At 38.1% G+C, this 20249-nt stretch overlaps 2 protein-coding genes across 4 annotated transcripts in view; one reads left to right on the top strand and one right to left on the bottom strand.

Annotated features, from left to right (window-relative positions):
• Positions 1 to 325: 325 nt before the first annotated feature.
• Positions 326 to 18666, bottom strand: SPRYD7 (SPRY domain containing 7). 3 transcript variants are annotated; one of them, XR_009516844.1, is made up of 6 exons: positions 18422 to 18666; positions 13185 to 13301; positions 10823 to 10989; positions 6202 to 6304; positions 2170 to 2906; positions 326 to 796 (listed from the first exon to the last, which is right to left on the bottom strand). XR_009516844.1 is itself a non-coding variant. In XM_059996146.1 (6 exons), the coding sequence occupies exons 2-6, from the start codon at positions 16711 to 16713 to the stop codon at positions 2809 to 2811; spliced, it is 501 nt and encodes a 166-aa protein (XP_059852129.1). In that variant the 5' UTR covers positions 16714 to 16910; positions 18422 to 18544; the 3' UTR covers positions 326 to 2808. The 3 variants fall into 3 exon arrangements, 2 of the variants coding, with proteins under 2 accessions (XP_059852129.1, XP_059852128.1); XM_059996146.1 differs by adding an exon at positions 16698 to 16910 and having other exon boundaries at positions 326 to 2906; positions 18422 to 18544; XM_059996145.1 differs by having other exon boundaries at positions 326 to 2906.
• The window catches only part of TRIM13 (tripartite motif containing 13), a 50196-nt gene continuing 48085 nt past the window's right edge, over positions 18139 to 20249 (top strand). Inside the window, exon 1 of the mRNA XM_059996142.1 lies at positions 18139 to 18154. The gene's annotated coding sequence lies outside the window, so the exon portion shown is untranslated. The remainder of the gene's footprint in view (positions 18155 to 20249) is intronic.

The following is a 20249-nucleotide window of genomic DNA, read 5'->3' as shown; positions in this document are numbered from 1 at the left end:
CCCCGGTCCGGGAAGATCCCACATGTCGCCGAGCGGCTGGGCCCGTGAGCCATGGCCGCTGAGCCTGCGCGTCTGGAGCCTATGCTCCGCAACGGGAGAGGCCACAACAGTGAGAGGCCTGCGTATCGCAAAAAAAAAAAAAAAAAACTACACCAGTGTGAACAAATGGATTTTTGCAATAAACAGAATCAAGACAGTAGACAGTCTCTTCAGCCAGGAACAAATTGTGTGTTAAAATACAAGAATGTTTTATGTCCCATCCATGTCTATATTTATTAGCTATCATTGAATACTTAGGCTATAGGTATATATCATACTAATGGTCTACTGGCTTCAAGAAAGGCTTTATTTTTAAATTTTTCCTAGCTCAACACAGTTTCTTAAATAGACTTTATTTTTTTAGAATGGTTTAGATTTACAGAAAAATTGAGACAATAGTACAGAGTTCCTATATATCCCCTCTCCCAGTTTCTCCTGTTATTAACATCTTACATTATTATGGTTCATCTGCTATAATTAGTAAACATATTGATACATTATTATTAACTAAAGTCCATGGTTTATTCAGATTTCCTTAGTTTTTACCTAATGTCCTTTTTCTGTTCCTGGTTCGCACATTACATTGACTTGTCGTGTTCCCTTAGGCTCCCCGGGATGTGACAGTATCTCTGACTTTCCTTGTTTTTGATGACCTTGACAGTTCGGAGTACTGCTCAAGTATTTTGTAGGACGCCCCCCTACTGGAATTTGTCTGATGATTTTCCTCAAGATTAGACTGAGGTTATAGGTAATTTTCCTAAGAGAAATTAGATACCTAGAAATTAAAAACACATCTAGACTTCATCAAACTGTTGCCATGGACATAACTCATGTACCATTTTTAGTATTGTACCTATTCTGTATGATTAGAGGTATCAAACATAGTCTTGAGAAAAGACTATGATGATTAAAAAAAAAAGTTTGGCTTTTAAAAAAATAAATAGGAGGTAGATAACATTATAAAGAGAGCAAACAGTAGTCATATTAATTCTCTTTCCAAAATAAGCATATTCTTTATGAATTAAAACTACTAGGCCAGAAAGTCAGGTAAAAATGCATAAACAATATAAAGTTAGTTCAATTCTATATATCTACAGAGGTAAATTTGGGATTTATGTAAATAGATGTTACTCAAGTATATCTATGTTTTCAAAACATTGTCACGTTTGTGTCTATCAAATGGAACAATAAATAAATATTGTGCAGGATTCTTTTGTCTATGGGGCAAAAATAAGTCTTAAATCCTTAGAAAATTTAGAGTAGGCAATCATTCTCAAAGAATTCTCTCCTGAGCAGTGGTTCTCAATCTTTCGCATGGATCAGAATCACCTGAAGGGCTTGTTCAAACACAGATTCCTGGGTGCTACCCCCAGCAGTTTCTGATTCAGTGGGTCGGGGGTGGGGCCTGAGTGTCCATTTCTAACAAGTTCTCAAGTGAGGTCTGAAGGCCACACTATGAAAACCACTGAGCAGAGAAAACAAAGAAGCTACGTTCGTTAATTGCCTACGATGACAAAAGTGTTTTACGTATGCAATATTATTTAACTAGTTACAGAATCTCATCAAGGGTATGATTATTCCTTTTATAAATGGGGAACCTGAGCTCAGAAAGACTGAGGAACTTGCCTGAAGAGATAATGGGATCAGGTGGCAAAACTACAATTCAGATCTCCTTCAATTCTAAAGCCCTGTTTTTCTAGTACAACATACTGCTCCACGTTGGTAAAGGAGTGAAACGCATGCATCCTTTGCATGCCCATCTGGAAAGGAGACTGTACCAGATATAGAAAGTGATTTGTTCAGCTTAGTAGGGTGTTATCTAAAGGTCAGGGATTCTTCCTGAAAACTAGGCAAAGGCTCAGGGTCATGGAGAGAATTCACTTATCTCCAAACTTCTGAAATAATCAAGGGTGAAGTGAATTACTGTATAATTAACAAAACAGGAAGAACATGTATTTAATATACTACTGAATAGTCCTTAATTACTAATATTTTATTATTCCTTACAGAAAAATGCACATTTAAATAAAAGTCCTTAAAAGAATAATCTCATTTCCACTTAAGTTGAAAGCATGATACTATTCTAAATGTCTGCTGTGTAGGCTACATCACCAATCAACCAATACTTACTCAGGTATTGAAGTAACACAGCATGACGGTCTTCAACAAAATACTCTGACAGCTACTACAACACTTATCTCCTTTCACAAAGAAAATCAAAAGCAATGACATACAAACAAAATAAGCAATTTAAATTTTAAGAAAAGTGGTACATTTTATAGTAAATAAATCGCCAAAAATGAAGTTGCCAATAACATAAACTTGTCACTTTGTTATACTCTATATAAAAAAGACACTGAGACACAAAATTATTGGACTGCAGACTTAAAATAGTTAATGAGGTCTACACTTCAGAATGACAAAAACCTCCACCCAACTCTGTATCTCTATCAAAACAAATATTTTATGTTAAGATTCCCTTTTAAATATCTATATACGTATTTCCATTTAATACTGTTAATCAAACCCACAGTCATATTTATTTAAATAAGAATTAAATAAACTGCCCCAAATGCTGATTTCATTATCACAAAACCTAAGTATTTTAAATCACAACTTCAGGATGGTATATTGTATACTTTGGTTCCTTAGACACCATTAACGAGCATATTTTTAAGGATATATTGTCATCTGTAGGTCAGGTAAAGCTTTATTAAATGGTAAACACTTTTAACAGTGCAGAAATACAAGTTTCAAAAACAAATACATTCAGAAGATCTGCTGTTCAAATAATATCTTTTCAAAACCAGGTGGAGGAGTATGATAAAATTCACTGAACTGGCAATCCAAAATTGCACTGTCATCAACTAGAGATAGAAAAAAAAGAAAATAAATTAGAAGCAAACACCTTAATTTGAATGAATACATAAATTATAAACTGTTTTCATAATGCCATAACATTAATAGGCAGGAAGATAGCATCTGCTATCCAGGTTACAAAACATGATCCTATTGGGTAAAAATAACCACAATGAAGAATAAAATCTATCAAGAACACTGAAAGGAAATACATCAAAATATTACTAATAATTATTTCTAGATGATGTAAATATCGGTAATGTGAGTTTTTCCTTCCTTACCTACCCGTATCTTCTCAATTTTACACATTAAGAGAAATTACTTCTTAAAAAATATTTTATTAAAAAAATTATAGATTCACAAAGAGTAGCAAAAATAATACAGAAAGTCCTGTGTACCCTTCACTCAGCTTCCCCTAGTGGTAACATCTTACACAACTACAGTACAATATCCAAACCAGAAAACTAACACTGATACTAACACTGTTCATTAGACTACAGGCCTTATTTAGCTTCTACATATTTTTACCAGCATTTACTCAAGAGAAATGAATGCATATATCCACATAAAGCCTTGTACATGAATGTTCACAGCACCTTTATTTGTAATGGCCAAAAACTGGAAACAACTAAATATCCATTAACAGGTGAAGGGAAAAAACAACTGTGATATATCCACACAATGAACAATACTACTTGGTAATAAAAATCAGTGAATTGTTGATACATGCTACAACATGGATAAATCTTAAAATAATTATGCTGAGTAAAAGAAGCCAGACAAAAAAAGAATACAAATTGTATGATTCTATTTATATAATACTCTAAAAATGCAAGATAATCTGTAGTGACAGAAAGCAGATAGTGGCTGCATGGGGTGGGTGGGGAGAGGTGAGTAGAAAGCATTAAAAGGGGGCAGGAGGAAACTTAGGGGTGATGAATATGTTCATTATCTTGACTATAGTGATGATATGGGTGTTCACTTTATAGCTACTTGTTAAACTGCACATATATGTTTAATACACATTAGTATTTTATACTTAATAATAAATGCAGAAAAAAAGTTAAGTACTGGATTTGACATTCATGAATCACTAGTGATTTTAACAAGGGTGGCTTCAGTGAAGTGGTGGTAAAGGCACCAACACCGGTTGAAGAACAGGTGAACGATACAATATAAACAGTGATGGAAGCTATTCTATAAGAAATGCAGCCATATAGAGAAGGGTAAACAGAGGACTGGTGAGGGTACGAGTTTAAGGGAGGGTATTTTGGAATGAGAATGATTCAGAATGTTCAACAGACATTGAAGAGAGAGGTTGATGACATGAGACAGAGATGAAATAATGACAGTAAAGTCCCAGAGTCGGGGAGTTTGAAATCTAGACCAGAGACTGAGTTTTCTGAACATGAAGGGCACCACTTCCTCTAAGATGGGATGGGAAGAAGGCAAGACTGGAGTAGATCCAGAAAAGCTTCAGGAGGATGGGGAGGAAAGCTGGAGTTTACCACTGATGGTCTGTTTCTCTATAAACTGGAAGGGGAGGTCAATCTATGGAGAATGAATAGGGAATTCAAGAACTACAATGAAAGTCTGGAATGTGCAGAGATGTAACAACACTTTTCTTTAGTGTTATGCAGTGTTGTCTCTCCATAGGTTGAACGCAAGAACTGACAAAATGAATGACTGGATGGATCTAGGATTAGGGATAGGATAGAAGACAAAGGGTAAGGGAATTTGAATTTTATTTTTATCTTTGATAGTATCTGGCTAAAATATTTGATTTAATTGGACTGATTTATCAACTTCAATTTATAAAATACATTACTATATATAATTTATTACCTTTAACTTTATTACATTAAAAATAATGCCAAATCAAAGAAACAGTTTAGAATAAAAATCTCATTTGCTATATTCATTTATAACTCAGTCATTCTACTGATATTTATTTCATTTCTCAGACTAAACTATTTTGAATATTAAGCTACATTCCCATGTATTTAAGTAAATACATTTCTTTTAGGCTTACCCAATATTGCAAATACACTAACCTATATCAAGCTTAAAAATACACCTTTACATGCAAAGACATGCAAAGATATAGAAGGCAAAAATCACTGAAAAGTAATAATTTAGGAAAAAAGAAGATAAATGAAAACCTTAAAATAAAGCACAGGCTATGACTGTTATTATCAAATTATTAAATATTTTTATTTGTTACTGTATATTTTTCTGCCATTCCGAACAAACACTGCTATTTTTCCAGTAAGTTACTACAAAAAAGTTAACAATTTGTTTTTATTATGGCTCAAATCCTTAGATTAATTGATTAAAGTAATTAAATGAGAAAATGTTTTTAAAGCAACTAAAACCAGAGGCAGAAAAATCATATACCTGTTGATTTAAAGTTGATAACATAAAAAATGAAGAATAGAGTGATAAAGGCACAGTGCTTATGTATATTTTTTATAAAGAGAGACACCTTATTTTTTAGAGATACAAATAAAATAGTTAAGAATAAAATGGTATAATGTCTGGCATTTGCCTCAAAATACTACAAGGAGGGGGAGATGAAGAACAGGAGGACTGCAGGGAGGGGATGAAACGTGACTGGCTACTAGTTGATAATTGTTTGAAGTTGAGTGATGGGTACATGAAAGTTAATTATTCTATTCTCTTCTATACATGTTTGAAATTTTCTGTAATAAAATTAAAGTAACTAACTGGTACAGAGTCATCTCTAAGTAACCCAATTCTTGGAGGGATACACTTGTACAGAAACTATAGTACTTACACATACATGGCTATCAAAAGCAAAACAATCAATATGAAACCATTCTAAGTCAATATTTCTCTCAGAAGAGTTTTAACATTTAGGTAATTTTATAAAGGTAACCAATGCTCAATCTACATGAAATTCCCATCCCTATTTCCAAAATATTCTTTACAATTACATTTCCTGGCCATCTAACCCTCTCTAACAAATGGCAGAAATATCTTTTTGTAAATTCCATAAAGCTTTTTGGAACTTTCTAGAATATAAGACTATATGATATAAAAGGGAATATGGTTATTGCATATTTAAGTATAATCATTGTATTTAGCAAGTTTACTTTTTAAATATATGGGGAATAAAAACTTTCCTTGGTCCTGTCAAGTGGGATTGTGATAACCTACTGAGTACACTACAGAGGTCCTTAATAACTTGTCCAGCCTTCCAAATGACAGTTATAAAGTTAATGAAAATGCTAAGCAAAAGTTAACATATATCTAATAATGTTTAGCAATATTTTAGCTTACCATAAACAACTGGATACACTGTCCCTCGTATACCTGATGCTGGACAATGCATGTTTTTTCCATTCAAATATACATTTAATTCTACATGGTCATATGTAATACCCTAGGAAGCAAAGTAAATATTAAAATGGGTAAAAATATACATGTTCCATAAAAACCTGAATAGCCAGAAAGCACTGATTGGGGAGCATGGAAACACAAAAAACTAAGCAAAAGGTCACAACAGCTTGTATTAAGGTTTACAATTAGGTAGAATTCACTTGAACTGAGCTAAAAAAAATTAGTGGTGATTATGTGGGGGGAAAAAGGTAAAATCCCGAGAGTCCACATTAAAGGTAAAACTAAATCTTAGTATTATATTCAGATAATCTGGATTTTATATTTTGAATATTAAGATGATATAAGTACTATATACTGTAAACAAAGAGACCTTTTAAACTCATATAGAAAACACTGCTCTTTATATACAGAATTTGATCTCAAGGGGGGAAAACAGTGAAGTTTTCACCATTAGGGATTATTATCTGTCACTGCTTTCAATTGTGATGAATTGTCTTTATACAACTTATTTCCAAAAAGAAATGATATATTTCTGTATCTCTTTACCTTGGCTTCAAATATGTCAAGTGTATTACCAAGGTAAAGTGGGTATTTACAACTGCATATAATTGGTAATAGTGTCAAGTTGAAAAATAGAAAAACAACAGCTCAAAAGACTTTAAAAAGACAATAGAATAAAAATATATTACTTTGTACATTATTAATGGTACACAAATCACAATTAATAACAATTATTATTATTAATGCTGGAAAACAAATAATCTGTATTATGTGCCAAACACTATTCTAGGCACTTCATATTTACTCATTTAATCCTCGTAAGATAGGTATTTTTATTATCCCCATTTTACAGATGAGGTAGCTAAAGCACAGAGAGGTCAAATAATTTACCTGAGTTTGCACAGTTAGGAAGTGGCAGAGCTGGGATTTAACCTCATGCAGTATGGCTTCGGAAAACTTATTCTTAATTGCCACGCAATTCAAAACTTCAAAACTTTTAAGAACTTTTATACTTTTAAAACTCTCTTTAAGACTTTGTACAATATTTACTAATTGATGACAAAAAGAGAGCTTTACTTTGAAGAATTAAGAATAGACAGTGGAGACCTTTCAAAAACCATCACAGACCAAGAAGCAACCACTTCAAGGATTTCTGACTGTGGATAAATTATATGAACCTACAAGCTTTTAAAGGTAGAAAAACATCTTACAGATGATGTAGTCTTAACTCCCTCACTTTCCAGTTAAGATAGCAAAGGCCCAGATGAGTCAATGTGTTAAGTGCTATAAAAGATTCTCAAATCTTAGCAAGGCCAGGGTTAGACTAAACAGAAAGATAAATGCTGCTTTTGTTTCACTTCAGTTTACGTACTTAAATAATAAAGCTAAGTGATGGCTAGGATTAGCTTTTTTAATGAAGTCGTCTGTTTTCATTTAGAAAACATGATTACAAAAATAAATAAATAACATGATTCCATAAAAAGCAGTGTGTTACTCCCTTTACAGGATTACTGGGAATCTAGCAGTTCAGATCAGCAGGCTGTAGTCTGGGCACCCTTCCCCACCTGCTGGCAGCATCACCTACTGCAAGCAAGCAAATTTTCAACCCCTCCCTCCAGCACCAATACCCAGCACCCGAGAGAGAAGCGAGGAAGGATGTGAGAACCCCTGCCCTCCAGCAGCAGAGTTTAAGTTCAAGTATTTTCTAACTTAATCTGTCCTTTTTTTTTTTTTTTGGCTGTGCCACGTGCATGAGGGATTTTAGTTCCCCGACCAGGGATCGAACCCATGGCCCCTGCAGTGGAAGTGCTGAGTCCTAACCACTGGATTGCCAGAGAATTCCCTTAATCTGTCCTTTTATATGCTCTAGAAACTAGGTTTGATTCTCTCATAATGATACCGAGAAATGTGATGTGTTCTAAGGATTTATCAATAATTATTTGCAGGTTTGGTGAAGCGACTCTGAAATTAGACTGCCTGAGATCACTCCAAATAAGAAGTTATTACTTAACTTCTAATCTGTAAAATGGTAATAATACCACCTATTTCACAGGGTCATTAAGAGGATTAAACAATTTAATCCCTGCCAGGCACTTAAAGCCATTCTGGCCCATAATAGATGCTAGAGAAGTGTTTGCTATTATTATCATTGTTACACAGAATGTTTATGAAACTTCTCTGAAATTAAACTGAAAACAGCAATTTTAAAATGTAATCTGCACTTTTCTAAACTATATATAAAAGGAAAAAATAAGCATAAGCTGTTTCAGGAATGCCTCCCTGGTGCTGTAGTAGGCCCTGTTGGTACTATTATTACTGTATAAATACAATCATTTGGTTAGATGTTGAAAGCTTGTTTTTCTTGATTCTCCTGAGAGAATGGTATATGACTGAAATTCTACACATGAGAATGTTTTTCCTGTCTTATAATTCATTCCTCTTTTCCTATGCTATTGTCAGTAATTTAGTGAAATTTGTTCTCAAATGTTTAAACTAGGAAGATAAAGTTAATAGAGTAGGATAATGTTTTACTTTTCAGGATTCTGCTTATATTTCATCTTTTTGAGTCCTCCTTTTATCAGAATGGGCATAAAAACTCAAAGTCTAATTTATTTATTTATTTTAATTTTTGGCTGCATTGGGTCTTCATTGTTCTGTGTGGGCTTTCTCTAGTTGTGGCGAGCGGGGGCTACCCTTCGTTGCAGTGTGTGGGCTTCTCACTGCAGTGGCTTCTCTTGTTGTGGAGCATGGGCTCTAGGCGCACAGGCTTCAGTAGCTGCAGCACGTGAGCTCAGTAGTTGTGGTGAGCTCTAGAGAGCAGGCTCAGTAGTTGTGGTGCACGGGCTCGGTTGCTCTGCAGCATGCCGGATCTTCCGGGACCAGGGATCGAACCCATGTCCCCTGCATTGGCAGGCGGATTCTTAACCACTGCGCCATCAGGGAAGTCCCTCAAAGTCTAATTTAATAATGCTGACAGACTAAAAATGACATTCTTAAATCTGTCAATTTGAGGTATCAGTCACCTCAGGGAATGAGACAGGAAGGCAAGAATAACATACAGTAGAAGTTCAGTATATCAACAAAGAAAAACATTTGTTACTGATTAACCTATCTTATGTTTGAATTTCATTTTTTAGTATAAACAGGTTGACGGCACCAACCTGACTTCAAGATTCTCTTCCACGAAATAACCATTTGAATAAGGGTGTTCTACATTATGGGTATCTGGCAATGACCTACAAACACAGAACCAACTATTCGAAAGGAAAAGCAGATTTTAAAAATGGTTTATGCCTTTAGTTTCCTTTAGTTAATTTAGGAAAAACATACTTTCAATAATTTACCTATTTGAAGACTCTTCTTCACTTTTTTTTTTTTTTTTTTTGCGGTACGCGGGCCTCTCACTGTTGTGGCCTCTCCCGATGCGGAGCACAGGCTCCAGACACTCAGGCTCAGCAGTCATGGCTCACGGGCCCAGCTGCTCCGTGGCATGTGGGATCTTCCCGGACCGGGGTACGAACCCATGTCCCCTGCATCGGCAGGCGGACTCTCAACCACTGTGCCACCAGGGAAGCCCCACATTTTTTAAATTGCATAAAAGATCAGACCATAATTAAAAATCATTTCCACATCTTCCTTCACTCTTTTCAAAATATTGTATACTTCTTTAATTCAATAACCTGGATTTACCTTGTCTGTTTTATCTTATTATTAGAAACTCTAATTGTTTACAGATTCCTTTCAACTTGGTATGAGAGCCAGGAACTGAAGTCTCTGCATAAGGAGACCCAAGAACTCTGTTCTCAGTCCATAGCTAATGGCCTGAACTCAGTGTATAAGGTTCTTGGACAACACTGTTTGAGAGGAAGTATCTGGAAAAAGGCAGAAAGGGATCGCTGGATTACATTGTCAATAGGGTGGCTTTGGTAGAGACTTAAATATATCTAGTTGGGAATAAAATCAGAGAAGTCAATAATATGTAACTCCTTCTATCCCCTGCTTTCCAAAAAAAGTTTTCTACAATCAAGCCTTAGAATATTGAGTCAGTTTTTTGAAGAGTTCTGAAAGTGAAGGAAGTTTAGTAAGGTTATGTTTAACGAGGACCAATGCTCCTGATAAAATGCTGTACTTCTTTAACAGAAGTTCATAACAAATTAAGCAATAAATGTCAAATTTTTCTCTAAGAGATCTCCAGCTGCAAAAATACCTAATATTTTCTAATATAAGGGTTAGCAAACTTTTAAAATTGTGGGCCAAGATTTCTTTTATGTGAGAGAAGCAGGAAATGATCAGCAGCCAACCTGTCATCAACTCTCCCTTAAATGGAAATAAGGGTTCACGCTTATTTTCCTGGCCAGTGACAGCTCTAGAAAGGAGAAGGCAGTTAGGTAAGGCAGCAGCATCGACATCAAGCGCTCTCTTTGGAAAATGTACTACCTCATTAGATCCAATTCTGGTGCTTTGGAATTCAAACCACAAACTCAGAGGCAAAAGTAGAAATACTAAAAGCAGTTCAAGTTTAATAATTTACAGTGGAAAACAACTCCACAAGAAAACTCACCACCACGTCTCCCTCCTGTGGAAGGCTGTTTGCTGGCAGCCTATTTTTCTCCTCATTGTTGTGATATAGGGCTCCATCATTTCTCATCACCAGACTATGCACATCTCGGCCAAGAGGGATCTGATTCAAGTTAACTTTCTGAGTTGCAACACCAATACCCCAGATTCCTAAAAATATAATAATTTAAATGCTCCCCAAATCTGCAGTATACAAATATGAAAGGAGTTGTTTTTAAAGAAAGTGGCATATTATCACTAAACTATTTTTTTGTTAATGTTTAAAAAATTCTTTTAAAAGTAGTTTGCAAACTATACCATGTTCTCCTGCAGATGTAGTACAGCCTGGGAGATAAGCGAGTGGGCCCTGGAGTTGTACTACCTAGGTTTAAATTCTGACTTTGCTATGTCATCTTGGGCAAGTTACTTAACCTCCCCCTGCTTCCTCACCTGTGAACTATGGATTCTAACAGTACTATCCTCTTAAAGTTATCAGAAGATACAGCAAGATCATCCAAGTGAAGCACTTGCAACAGTGTAAGTATTAAAAAAAAATGGGTAAGTAAAGCACAGAGGAAGTATTTTTAAAAGATACTAACTATTGTCATTATTATTATTATTATTCTCTAAAAATATTATTAAAAAGCTACACAATGAATATAAATGGCCTGGGGTTCTATTTCAAGCACCACGTCTGAGAAGCAGGAATTTACTGTCTTTACTTTTTGCATCTATAATATGTGACAAATAATATATGACCTGGTCAGTATCATGGAGAGGAGAAAAATAATGATAAAGTGTAAAATCATTTTCTTATCCAATACCTTAAGTTCATGAGTTTAAAACCTTTTGGTCTAAATTGACTTTTAAAGCAAGCAGCTCTCTTCTTAATCTAACAGAATACCTACAACTCCCGGTTACATCTCAAAGGGTTTCCTTCTCAGTTTTTATCAAAATCAGTTAGGAGAAATTCTATAGATCAAAGAATGTTTGAAGACCATGTTGTCAATCAATCAGTTTTCCTGGATTGAGTGAGACCATCAGAAAGCTGCATGTCTGGACTTCACTGTCTTGGCCTCCTAAATAATTTGATTATATAATTTATCCTCCAAGGTGGGACAAGAGTGACAGCAAGTGATAATACTAATTTCATGGGACAACAGTTCTAGACAGGGTTACAGAGTCCCCTTACTCCTAAAGAACTGTGCACACTGTGATACACTTGGGCACAACTGCCTGAAGCTTTCATTGAGGGAACAATGCTACAAACTCCAATAATGCACTTATTCTAGAGATATTATTGAGGATAGCACCCTTTATAGAAAATCCACATAAAAATTTGTATTACATTTCAGGCTCAAGGAACTATCTGCTTCTCTTGAGAAAAGGTATGTTATACTTGAGAAGATTACAGTAACCAGAGACATTATGCAGCCAGTGAGTTAACTTACAAAAGAATGGAATGGAGGACAGATTCAAATTTATTTCACACACTTAAGAAAAATCAGTATTTAAAATGAATTTAAAAAACAAGCCCCAGAGGAATATTTTATGTCATTCAAGTAAGAGTAAGAGCAGAATTAATTTACTCCACTCTAGATTTCCAATTCTGTACGTATATTACTCATGCCATGTTTCACTAGACATTTCTTTATAATAAAGCCTTAAAAAAATTTCCCCATATTCAACACTGCCACAAGTTAACTAATTAATAACTATCATAATACTCATGTAGAATTGCTATACAACTAAAGAAACTTCAGAATTAAAAAAAATTTTTTTTAATTTTTAATTGAAGTATAGTTGATTTACAATATTGTGTTAGTTTCAGGTGTACAGATCCATAAATTTTTAAAGAGACTTTAGACTTCTATCAGAATTCTAAATCTGCCAATTGCTTCAGAAGACACTGAATCAGGGAATCTTAACAAGAGTTAAGAGAAAACCTCAGGATCATAAGTTTAATTTTATCCTAAGATAAAACAGCAAGAGTCTACACCTTATATGCTTGACCAAATGAAATGGTTCATCTAGCTGCCACTAATAATTAACCATATTAATAATAATGCTTGTGCCTTAAACTGAACCAGTATGTCATGTCTTTTAAACACTTTCATATATATAGCTCATGTGAGGCAGGAAGGGCAGCTCCTGTAATCCATTTTATAGATGAGAAAACTGAACCTAATATAACGAAATTGACTAATTAAACCAGGATCACACAATAAGATGTGGAAGAAAATGGTCTTCTAAGTAAGCGTTTGGTGTTTTTTTAATTACCTCATTAATCTTTTTCATATATTGAAAATTACTCCTCATATTTTGAATAATTAGGACTTTTAATAGTCAAGTACCATTATACCAACCTGTGGACTGGATTTTGAATTCAAAGTAGCTTTTGTTTTGATGTAAAGGTGCACTGGCTAAACAACCTCCTGTTCCACATATTCTTCTTCCATTTTTTACAATGACAACATCCGTTCCTAAACAAAAGAATATAGACACTGTGTAAAGTTTTACATTCTCTTAACCAACAATCAAGGTTAATTTGTTTCACTTTTAACTCTTGGTCTCCAAAAAATAGGGAGACTATATATACTTCGAAATATAAAAATACTGATAAATTATTTAAAATATTTAATTTACTTTTTTCCTGGGAGAACATTAATATTAATTTGTGGCTAGAAATCTTGTTTAATTAGGCAGTTTCAAATAATAATTCTGAATTATACTGAATATTTGAAACACTTTTAAGGTAGAAGTAGACTTTTTTTTTTTTGGCTGCACCACGTGTCTTGCGGGATCTCAGTTCCCCGAACCCCGGACCACGGCAGTGAAAGCCCAGAATCCTAACCACTAGGCCACCAGGGAACTCCCAGAAGCAGACTTTCTTAAATTTTAGCCAATGAATCAATTTGATGATTTCATAAATATCTTGATTTAAATAAAAACATAAACACTTGAAAGAAACTGGCAAATTAGTACCATTTTCAGTTCAATCTAAACAAATCAATCTGCTAAAAACTGACTGAATGTCTACTAGGTACAAGGTCCTATGCTAGTGCTTTGGTCAAGTAAGAACTGAAGATGAATGGAACACAGAAAGGAACATACATCTATGTTCTTGAAACAGCTGACACCGGGCTTCCCTGGTGGCGCAGTGGTTGAGAATCTGCCTGGCAATGCAGGGCACACGGGTTCGATCCCTGGTCCGGGAAGATCCCACATGCCGCGGAGCAACTAAGCCTGTGCACCACAACTACAGAGCGTGCACTCTAGAGCCCAAAAGCCACAACTACTGAAGCCCACGCACCAAGAATCCATGCTCCGCAACAAGAGAAGCCACCACAATGAGAAACCCGCACACCACAACGAAGAGCAGCCCCCGCTCACTGCAACTAGAGAAAGCCCGCACACAGCAACGAAGTCCCAACTGAGCCAAAAGAGAAAAAAAAAAAAAGGGGCTTCCCTGGTGGCGCAGTGGTTAAGAACCCGCCTGCCAATACACGGGACACGGGTTCGAGCCCTGGTCCGGGAAGATCCCACATGCCGCGGAGGGGCTAAGCCCATGAGCCACAACTACTGAGCCTGCGCTCTAGAATCCGCGAGGCACAGCTACTGAGCCTGCGTGCCTAGAGCCCGTGCTCCACAACAAGAGAAGCCACTGCAATGAGAAGCCCGCGCACCACAACGAAGAGTAGCCCCCGTTCGCCACAACTAAAGAAAGCCCGGGCCCAGCAATGAAGACCCAACGCAGCCAAAAATAAATTAAAAAAAAAAAAAAAAAGAAATTGCTGTCATGGAAAAATGCTAATTTTAGGATTTTAAAAATGTTTGTAAGATAGCTGCTGTCAATCATATTGCAAATATGTAAACAAGATTTCAACATCATTAAATGCATTGTATTTTCATGGAAAATTTTAGTTCAAGTAACATTTGATAGATGAGAGTGAGAAAAAGTCTCTTCATAATGTGACTCCAATACCAATTCTCTTCCAAATATTGATTTAGGAAAGCTTATCAGAGAACATGAAGAAAGTTAACAAAATTCTAATACGTAAGAAATATCCCGTAACATCGAGGCATGTGATTCCCAAGATCCGTAACCAGTATGACTTTTCTGGTAGTAAGTGTACAAGCCAAGCAGATCTGGCTGTGAGAACTGTAGGGAACTCCTCCAGAGGGGGTTAAATAAAACTAGAACATAGTAACAAAAGGTATTAACAGGGAGGCAGGTCTCTCATTAACTTACTGTTGAATTCATACTTAAAAAATTATTTGGGACAAATACATAAGAGAAATACCAAATTTTCAGATTTTATCACAATTCTAAACTGGTTGATTTAAGAAGGACACTCTCTTATTTAAGGTAAAACTAAGATCCTATTATATGATTATTAAAAACTTATTAGCATCCTTTTTTTTTTCTAATTACAAATGTTAAACCGCAAATTCTGGGAAAGTGTCTTTATACATAATTTACATCTGGCTGCCCCATATACCTCAGCAGTTTCAACTGGAGAACATCCAGGGCCCAGCTCCTCCTTGATGGCAAAGACCATGGAGTGCTTGGCATCCAGCAGACGCTCAACAAATAACTGATACAGAATTGAATGAATATGCTCTGCTAAGTACTGTGAAGTGGACATGTAGTATCTGTTTTCCCTTTCCCAACAGACTTCGCTCTGGAGATCAAAACAGTTCCAAGGAAGCTGACTCAATCTCTGGTTTCAGGGGTACAGCTTTGACCTAGGTTAAGTTAATCAGTGCATTCCACATTTCCTGGCCACACTGACTGAGTGAAAAACGGTTATATGACCTAAGCCACTACCATCAGAGATAGTCTCAGGACTTTTGCAGAGAGAATGAAGGGATAAAGATTCTCTCATTCTTGCTGGATCTGAATGAGGAAGCCTACAGCCCAGGGAGAGGCTGCAAGTTATCATGGATGCCAGCCTTCAGGAACAAGCAGCAGAAGACAGAGGAAAGAGATGAAAAGAAGCTCAGTCCTTAGCAGCACTGAGTCTTCCTGAAGATAGTGCTGCTTTTGTACTTTTTAAATTTACATGAACCAATAAATTTCCTTCATTGTTTCAACTGTTTTGAGTTGCAGGTTTTACAGCTTGTAACTGAAAGCATCCTAAGTGAAAAACATTTCAAAGAACTACGCAAATAAATGTTTTTTTTTTTTCATACCCAGCAATACTTTTTGGTTCTCGTACATATCTGAGTTGGAACCACAGAACCAACTCTGAATATGCTATTATTCTCTTACTTCAATCTCATTTCTTATCTCCAAGGCATTCTGCTAGGTACTGAGATGTTTCATACAGAAAGATGGATATATTCACAGAACATTTTAGAGTGTTTGTGAATCACTGGAGAATTATCTTAAGCTTATTCCATTTCTCTTTTTTAAGTACAAAGATATCCTACACTTGGATCTATGTGATTTGTACAGTTTCATTAATTATCAAGATTGCTTAGAAAGCCAAGGCAAATTTGAGTATAGCCAGAACACATATAAACATAGCCAAAGTGTATTTTTTAAAAAACATTAGACATTTCCAAATGAACGGCATCCCTTTCAAAGTAGCTACCTTGGAAGACATTCATTTCTAAAAAGTCAATTCACAATTAAATATGGAGGTTGTGGCAAAAATGAAGATATTTATAAAAACTACTCCACAGAAAATCCCAAGAGGAATTCCAAATCGTTTTAAGTGATGCAGCATCACCAAAATAAGTGACAACTTTGAAAGAGACAACATTCATTTGCATATGACGTGTATAGACTATTTTCTTAACAAAAAACGGCAATCACATTCTTTAGGTGACCTAATACAGCCTTTCACATATCCAAATACATGCATACTCACTCAGTGTGCTTCTCATATTTCAACTTAAGATCAACTGATGCTTGAAACCTGTTCCTAACTTGATGAGCCTCTCCTCTTATATTATTTGCTTTCTAAAATCATGCTTCTTCTGTGATTGAAGAATTTGAATTTACTGGAAGACAGGTTAAGAAAAGTTTCCACGCAGATGGTAATGGGGGATGACATTACTCTACTGAAAGATGCTGGGCAGCTCTGGAAAAAGGAGAACATAGTGGAATGAGTACAAGTGACCGGTTCTTCGTGGAAGAAGAGACTAGAGAAAAGGAATACTTTAAAGAGCAGATTGTAGTAATTCAGGAGTTTGGCAGTAGAGATAGAAAGAGCTAAAGCTGACCATATGCTCCAGGATCTACGCGTGGTTTTCCTTTACTGTGTTCCTAGCATCTAAAACAATGCCTACCGTATAACATCAGCCAATAAATATCAGTTGGGTGAACGAATAAATGAAATGGAAACATTTTCTGAGGGAAATTATAGAATTTGAACATCTGTCTATAAATGATGAATAAGAAATAGAGATATACATACATATATATTTATGTATCAGGGGTCTATATTATACTTGGGATATCTAAGAATTAAAATACCCACATACAAAGTGGTAAACAATGATCACATCTGTGATTTAGTACATGCTACAGACATATAATGAGCAGAGTATTTCCAGAATTATAGAGAATCTGGGCGGGAGAGGGTTTTGCTATAAATATTAAGAATTCCCTTTGTTATTTCAATGCACTGTCCTTTAGCCAAAGAGAGATGTGGGGAAAACTGAAAGTGCAGATGTATACTTTGAAGAGAATAATCCGCAAAAAAAACAGTACTCTGAAGTAATTATAGTGGGAAATCTCTCCTTCTAGAACCATATTCCAGAAGCATGGAACTACATGGGACAAGTCTAAGAACAGAAATAATAAGGTGGTAAAAGAGGCTACAGAGGGGAGGAGAAGAACGTTAGGAGAGAAGCTGTAAGCTCATTTGACAGTGGAAGGAAAAAACATAGATGCGAAGAAGCAAAGCGCTGTTTTATTTCTGCAATAGCCTGACCTGCTGGGAAGACGCCGGTCAGGAGAAATTACAACACTTCTAAGCGTGACTAACAGGGGTCGGACAGTGGGAGGTTTTCGTTGAAATGACAGGTTCTGACCTGAGCGGTGGCTTCAGGCTTCTGCAACTTGCCTTGTTTTGACTTTAGGAGATGAGAGGAAAATCATTTCCAATAAAACAACCGATAAATGATGGGCTAAGAGAAAGCTGTCAGGGCAGAGGAAGGAGCCGAGGACAGCTGAAGCTTTCCGAAAATGTGTGGGACTGGACTGGAGCTAGGCAGTGGAGCACTGTAGGAGGAGAACAGAGTCCTCCCCACTCCCCTCGAAGGTGACGTCTTACACGAGTCCCAGGAGGCGGCAGCCGGGAGGACACTGCTGTGGAAACGGGTAGGTCCACACACCCATCTTCCCAAGACAGGAGCTGACAGGGCTGCGCAGCTCTGAACGCAGAGCCGGGCCGAGGTGGGGTCGGCCGGAGTCTGGAGGAGACCCGCGAGGCCAAACCGGGTCCAGGGCAGCGTCACAGGGTGAGGGACAGGGCGCGGAGCCCAGCGGGGCCCGGCAGCGTGCGGTCCTCGTAACTCCAGGCTGACCCCGACCAGCCGCGCCCGACCCGGGGTGGGCCACTGGGTCTGGGGAAGGGAGAGCCCTTACCCATGTGCTGCGTGTCCAGCTGCACGGCCGGCATCTCCTTCAGAGGGATGTGGCCCGTCCCGCCATCTCTGCAGCACCGCAGGCAGCAGAACACCGAGGCGGCCATATCTCAGGGACCTCCGACGCCGCCGCCACCGCCTACCGCGCCTAGACCGCGGCGACACCACCCCCCACCCCTCTGCTCCGCCTCCCGCCCCCTCCCGAGGGCCGGAGGGCGTCTGGGTGGAGCGCGGAGGCCGGTACCGCGACGCCGCAGGCCGGGAGAGCGCAGCGCAGGCTGAGGCGAAGCCAGCTAGGGCGGAAGATACGGAGGACCGGCTGGAGGGGCGGGGCCGAGCCGGGGGGCGGGGCTAGTGGCGAGGCGAGGCGGAGCGCGTGCCGGACGGGCGGGGGATGGCGTGCGCCTGCGCGCAGGAGACTTTTCCTTTCGGGCCGCCCAGTCTGTGTGCCGATATTGACGGCCGCGCGAGCTTGTCTGGTCTCTACGGAAGCTCAGGGGTCTTCGGGTGCTGTATTCTTAAAACTGTGTCCCGCACTTCGACATTATCTTTAGGGATGAGTTGACAGAGGCAAATCTGGCTGGGGGAGTGGGAGCTGATTTAGAAGAGTCCCACGGTTTCCCCCGCGCGCCCAGGAGTGAGAGAAATTTGCCTCCTGGGAGAGCCTCCGCCACACACTCCCATCACGCCGCCACTACCGTGGCGGGTTTCTGAAGAGTTTTCTCAAGTCCTAAACAGACGCACAGGGCCCGGAAGTAATGGCTGTTAGTGACTGCACCGTGGATATGCACCCGGCGCTCTAAATTGTCGGTCCTGCTGCATTTTAGGTGCAGAGATGGGCGTTCCGTGACCTTTGGTGCCGCGCGGCCGCGGGAGCCCAGGAAGCCACCTCGGGAGGGGCCCTCTGGGGCTGGGCGGGGCGGGGCGGGAGGGCGATTCTTGACCGGCGTCTAATAGGCTCACCCTGTTCGTGGACAGAGGATTCGGATTCTCATGAGTGTGATGGGAACTCGGAGGCAGTGGGAAGGCTGCGGGGCCTCCAAGGGAAGTACTCAGTTCCTACCGCGTGTTCTTTCTTGCGTCCACGTAGGATCCTCCCGTGGCGAGCGCCTGTCATCTCCGTGCTTACTTAGATCATCCGCCCCTGATCCATTTTTGCATCTTATGATATCATTTGGCGTCTGGAGATGGTCTGGGACAACCTCTAGAATTAACCTGGCTCAAACCTCTGTTCCCAAATAAGGTTTCCATCCTGAAGTCTTCCCCAGGGTTCAAGTCTTGTGAAACTGGATGCGAAATGCCCCCTTAGTATGTAATGGGTTCCTCTACACAACTTTTTAGTGACCTGAGTACAAATATCCTTTATGGAGAATTTTTCTCCTCAGAATAGGAGAATTTTTTCTGGGTCCTGGGTCTCTGATGTTTATACAAATGGTGTTTTCATTACAATACTTATGAAAACCTCCAAGTTTTGTACTTTGAGATTTAGTTATCATAGGATTGGTAACCAAGGTGATTACTGAACCCCTCACTGCCTAAAAAGTACTTTCTTGGTAATCACTTTACACATGAAATTTTATTTTACTGAAAACCTTGACCAATATTCTGAGAAGTGTTAACGTTCTAGTTTTTTCCATTGGGAAGGAGTGGGGAGTTGAATAGAATGCTGCAGAAACAAAAATTTTCTGCCTGTGTGTGAGGTAGGCACTCTTTCACATCTGTATCTAATTGAATTCTTGAAAGGTTTGAGAGTGAATATTGTCTCTACTTACAGATGAAGAAATAGGCTTGGAGGGATTAAATAATTTGTGTAGCCTCAGATGACTAGG

This window comes from Delphinus delphis, chromosome 18 (genome assembly GCF_949987515.2).
Source record: "Delphinus delphis chromosome 18, mDelDel1.2, whole genome shotgun sequence".
Lineage (NCBI taxonomy): Eukaryota > Metazoa > Chordata > Mammalia > Artiodactyla > Delphinidae > Delphinus > Delphinus delphis.
Note: the sequence above shows the minus strand (reverse complement) of the source record. Positions and strands in the feature narration are given on the sequence as shown.

Excerpts from the sequence above, each read along its gene's own strand:
- SPRYD7 (XM_059996145.1), bottom strand. The coding sequence starts at position 18,527 with ATGGCCGCCTCGGTGTTCTGCTGCCTGCGGTGCTGCAGAGATGGCGGG. Across the intron at positions 6,305-10,822 it reads CACAGGAGGGAGACGTGGTG|GGTATTACATATGACCATGT; the intron begins GTGAGTTTTCTT and ends TTTGCTTCCTAG. Across the intron at positions 2,907-6,201 it reads AGTGTATCCAGTTGTTTATG|TTGATGACAGTGCAATTTTG; the intron begins GTAAGCTAAAAT and ends TTCTATCTCTAG.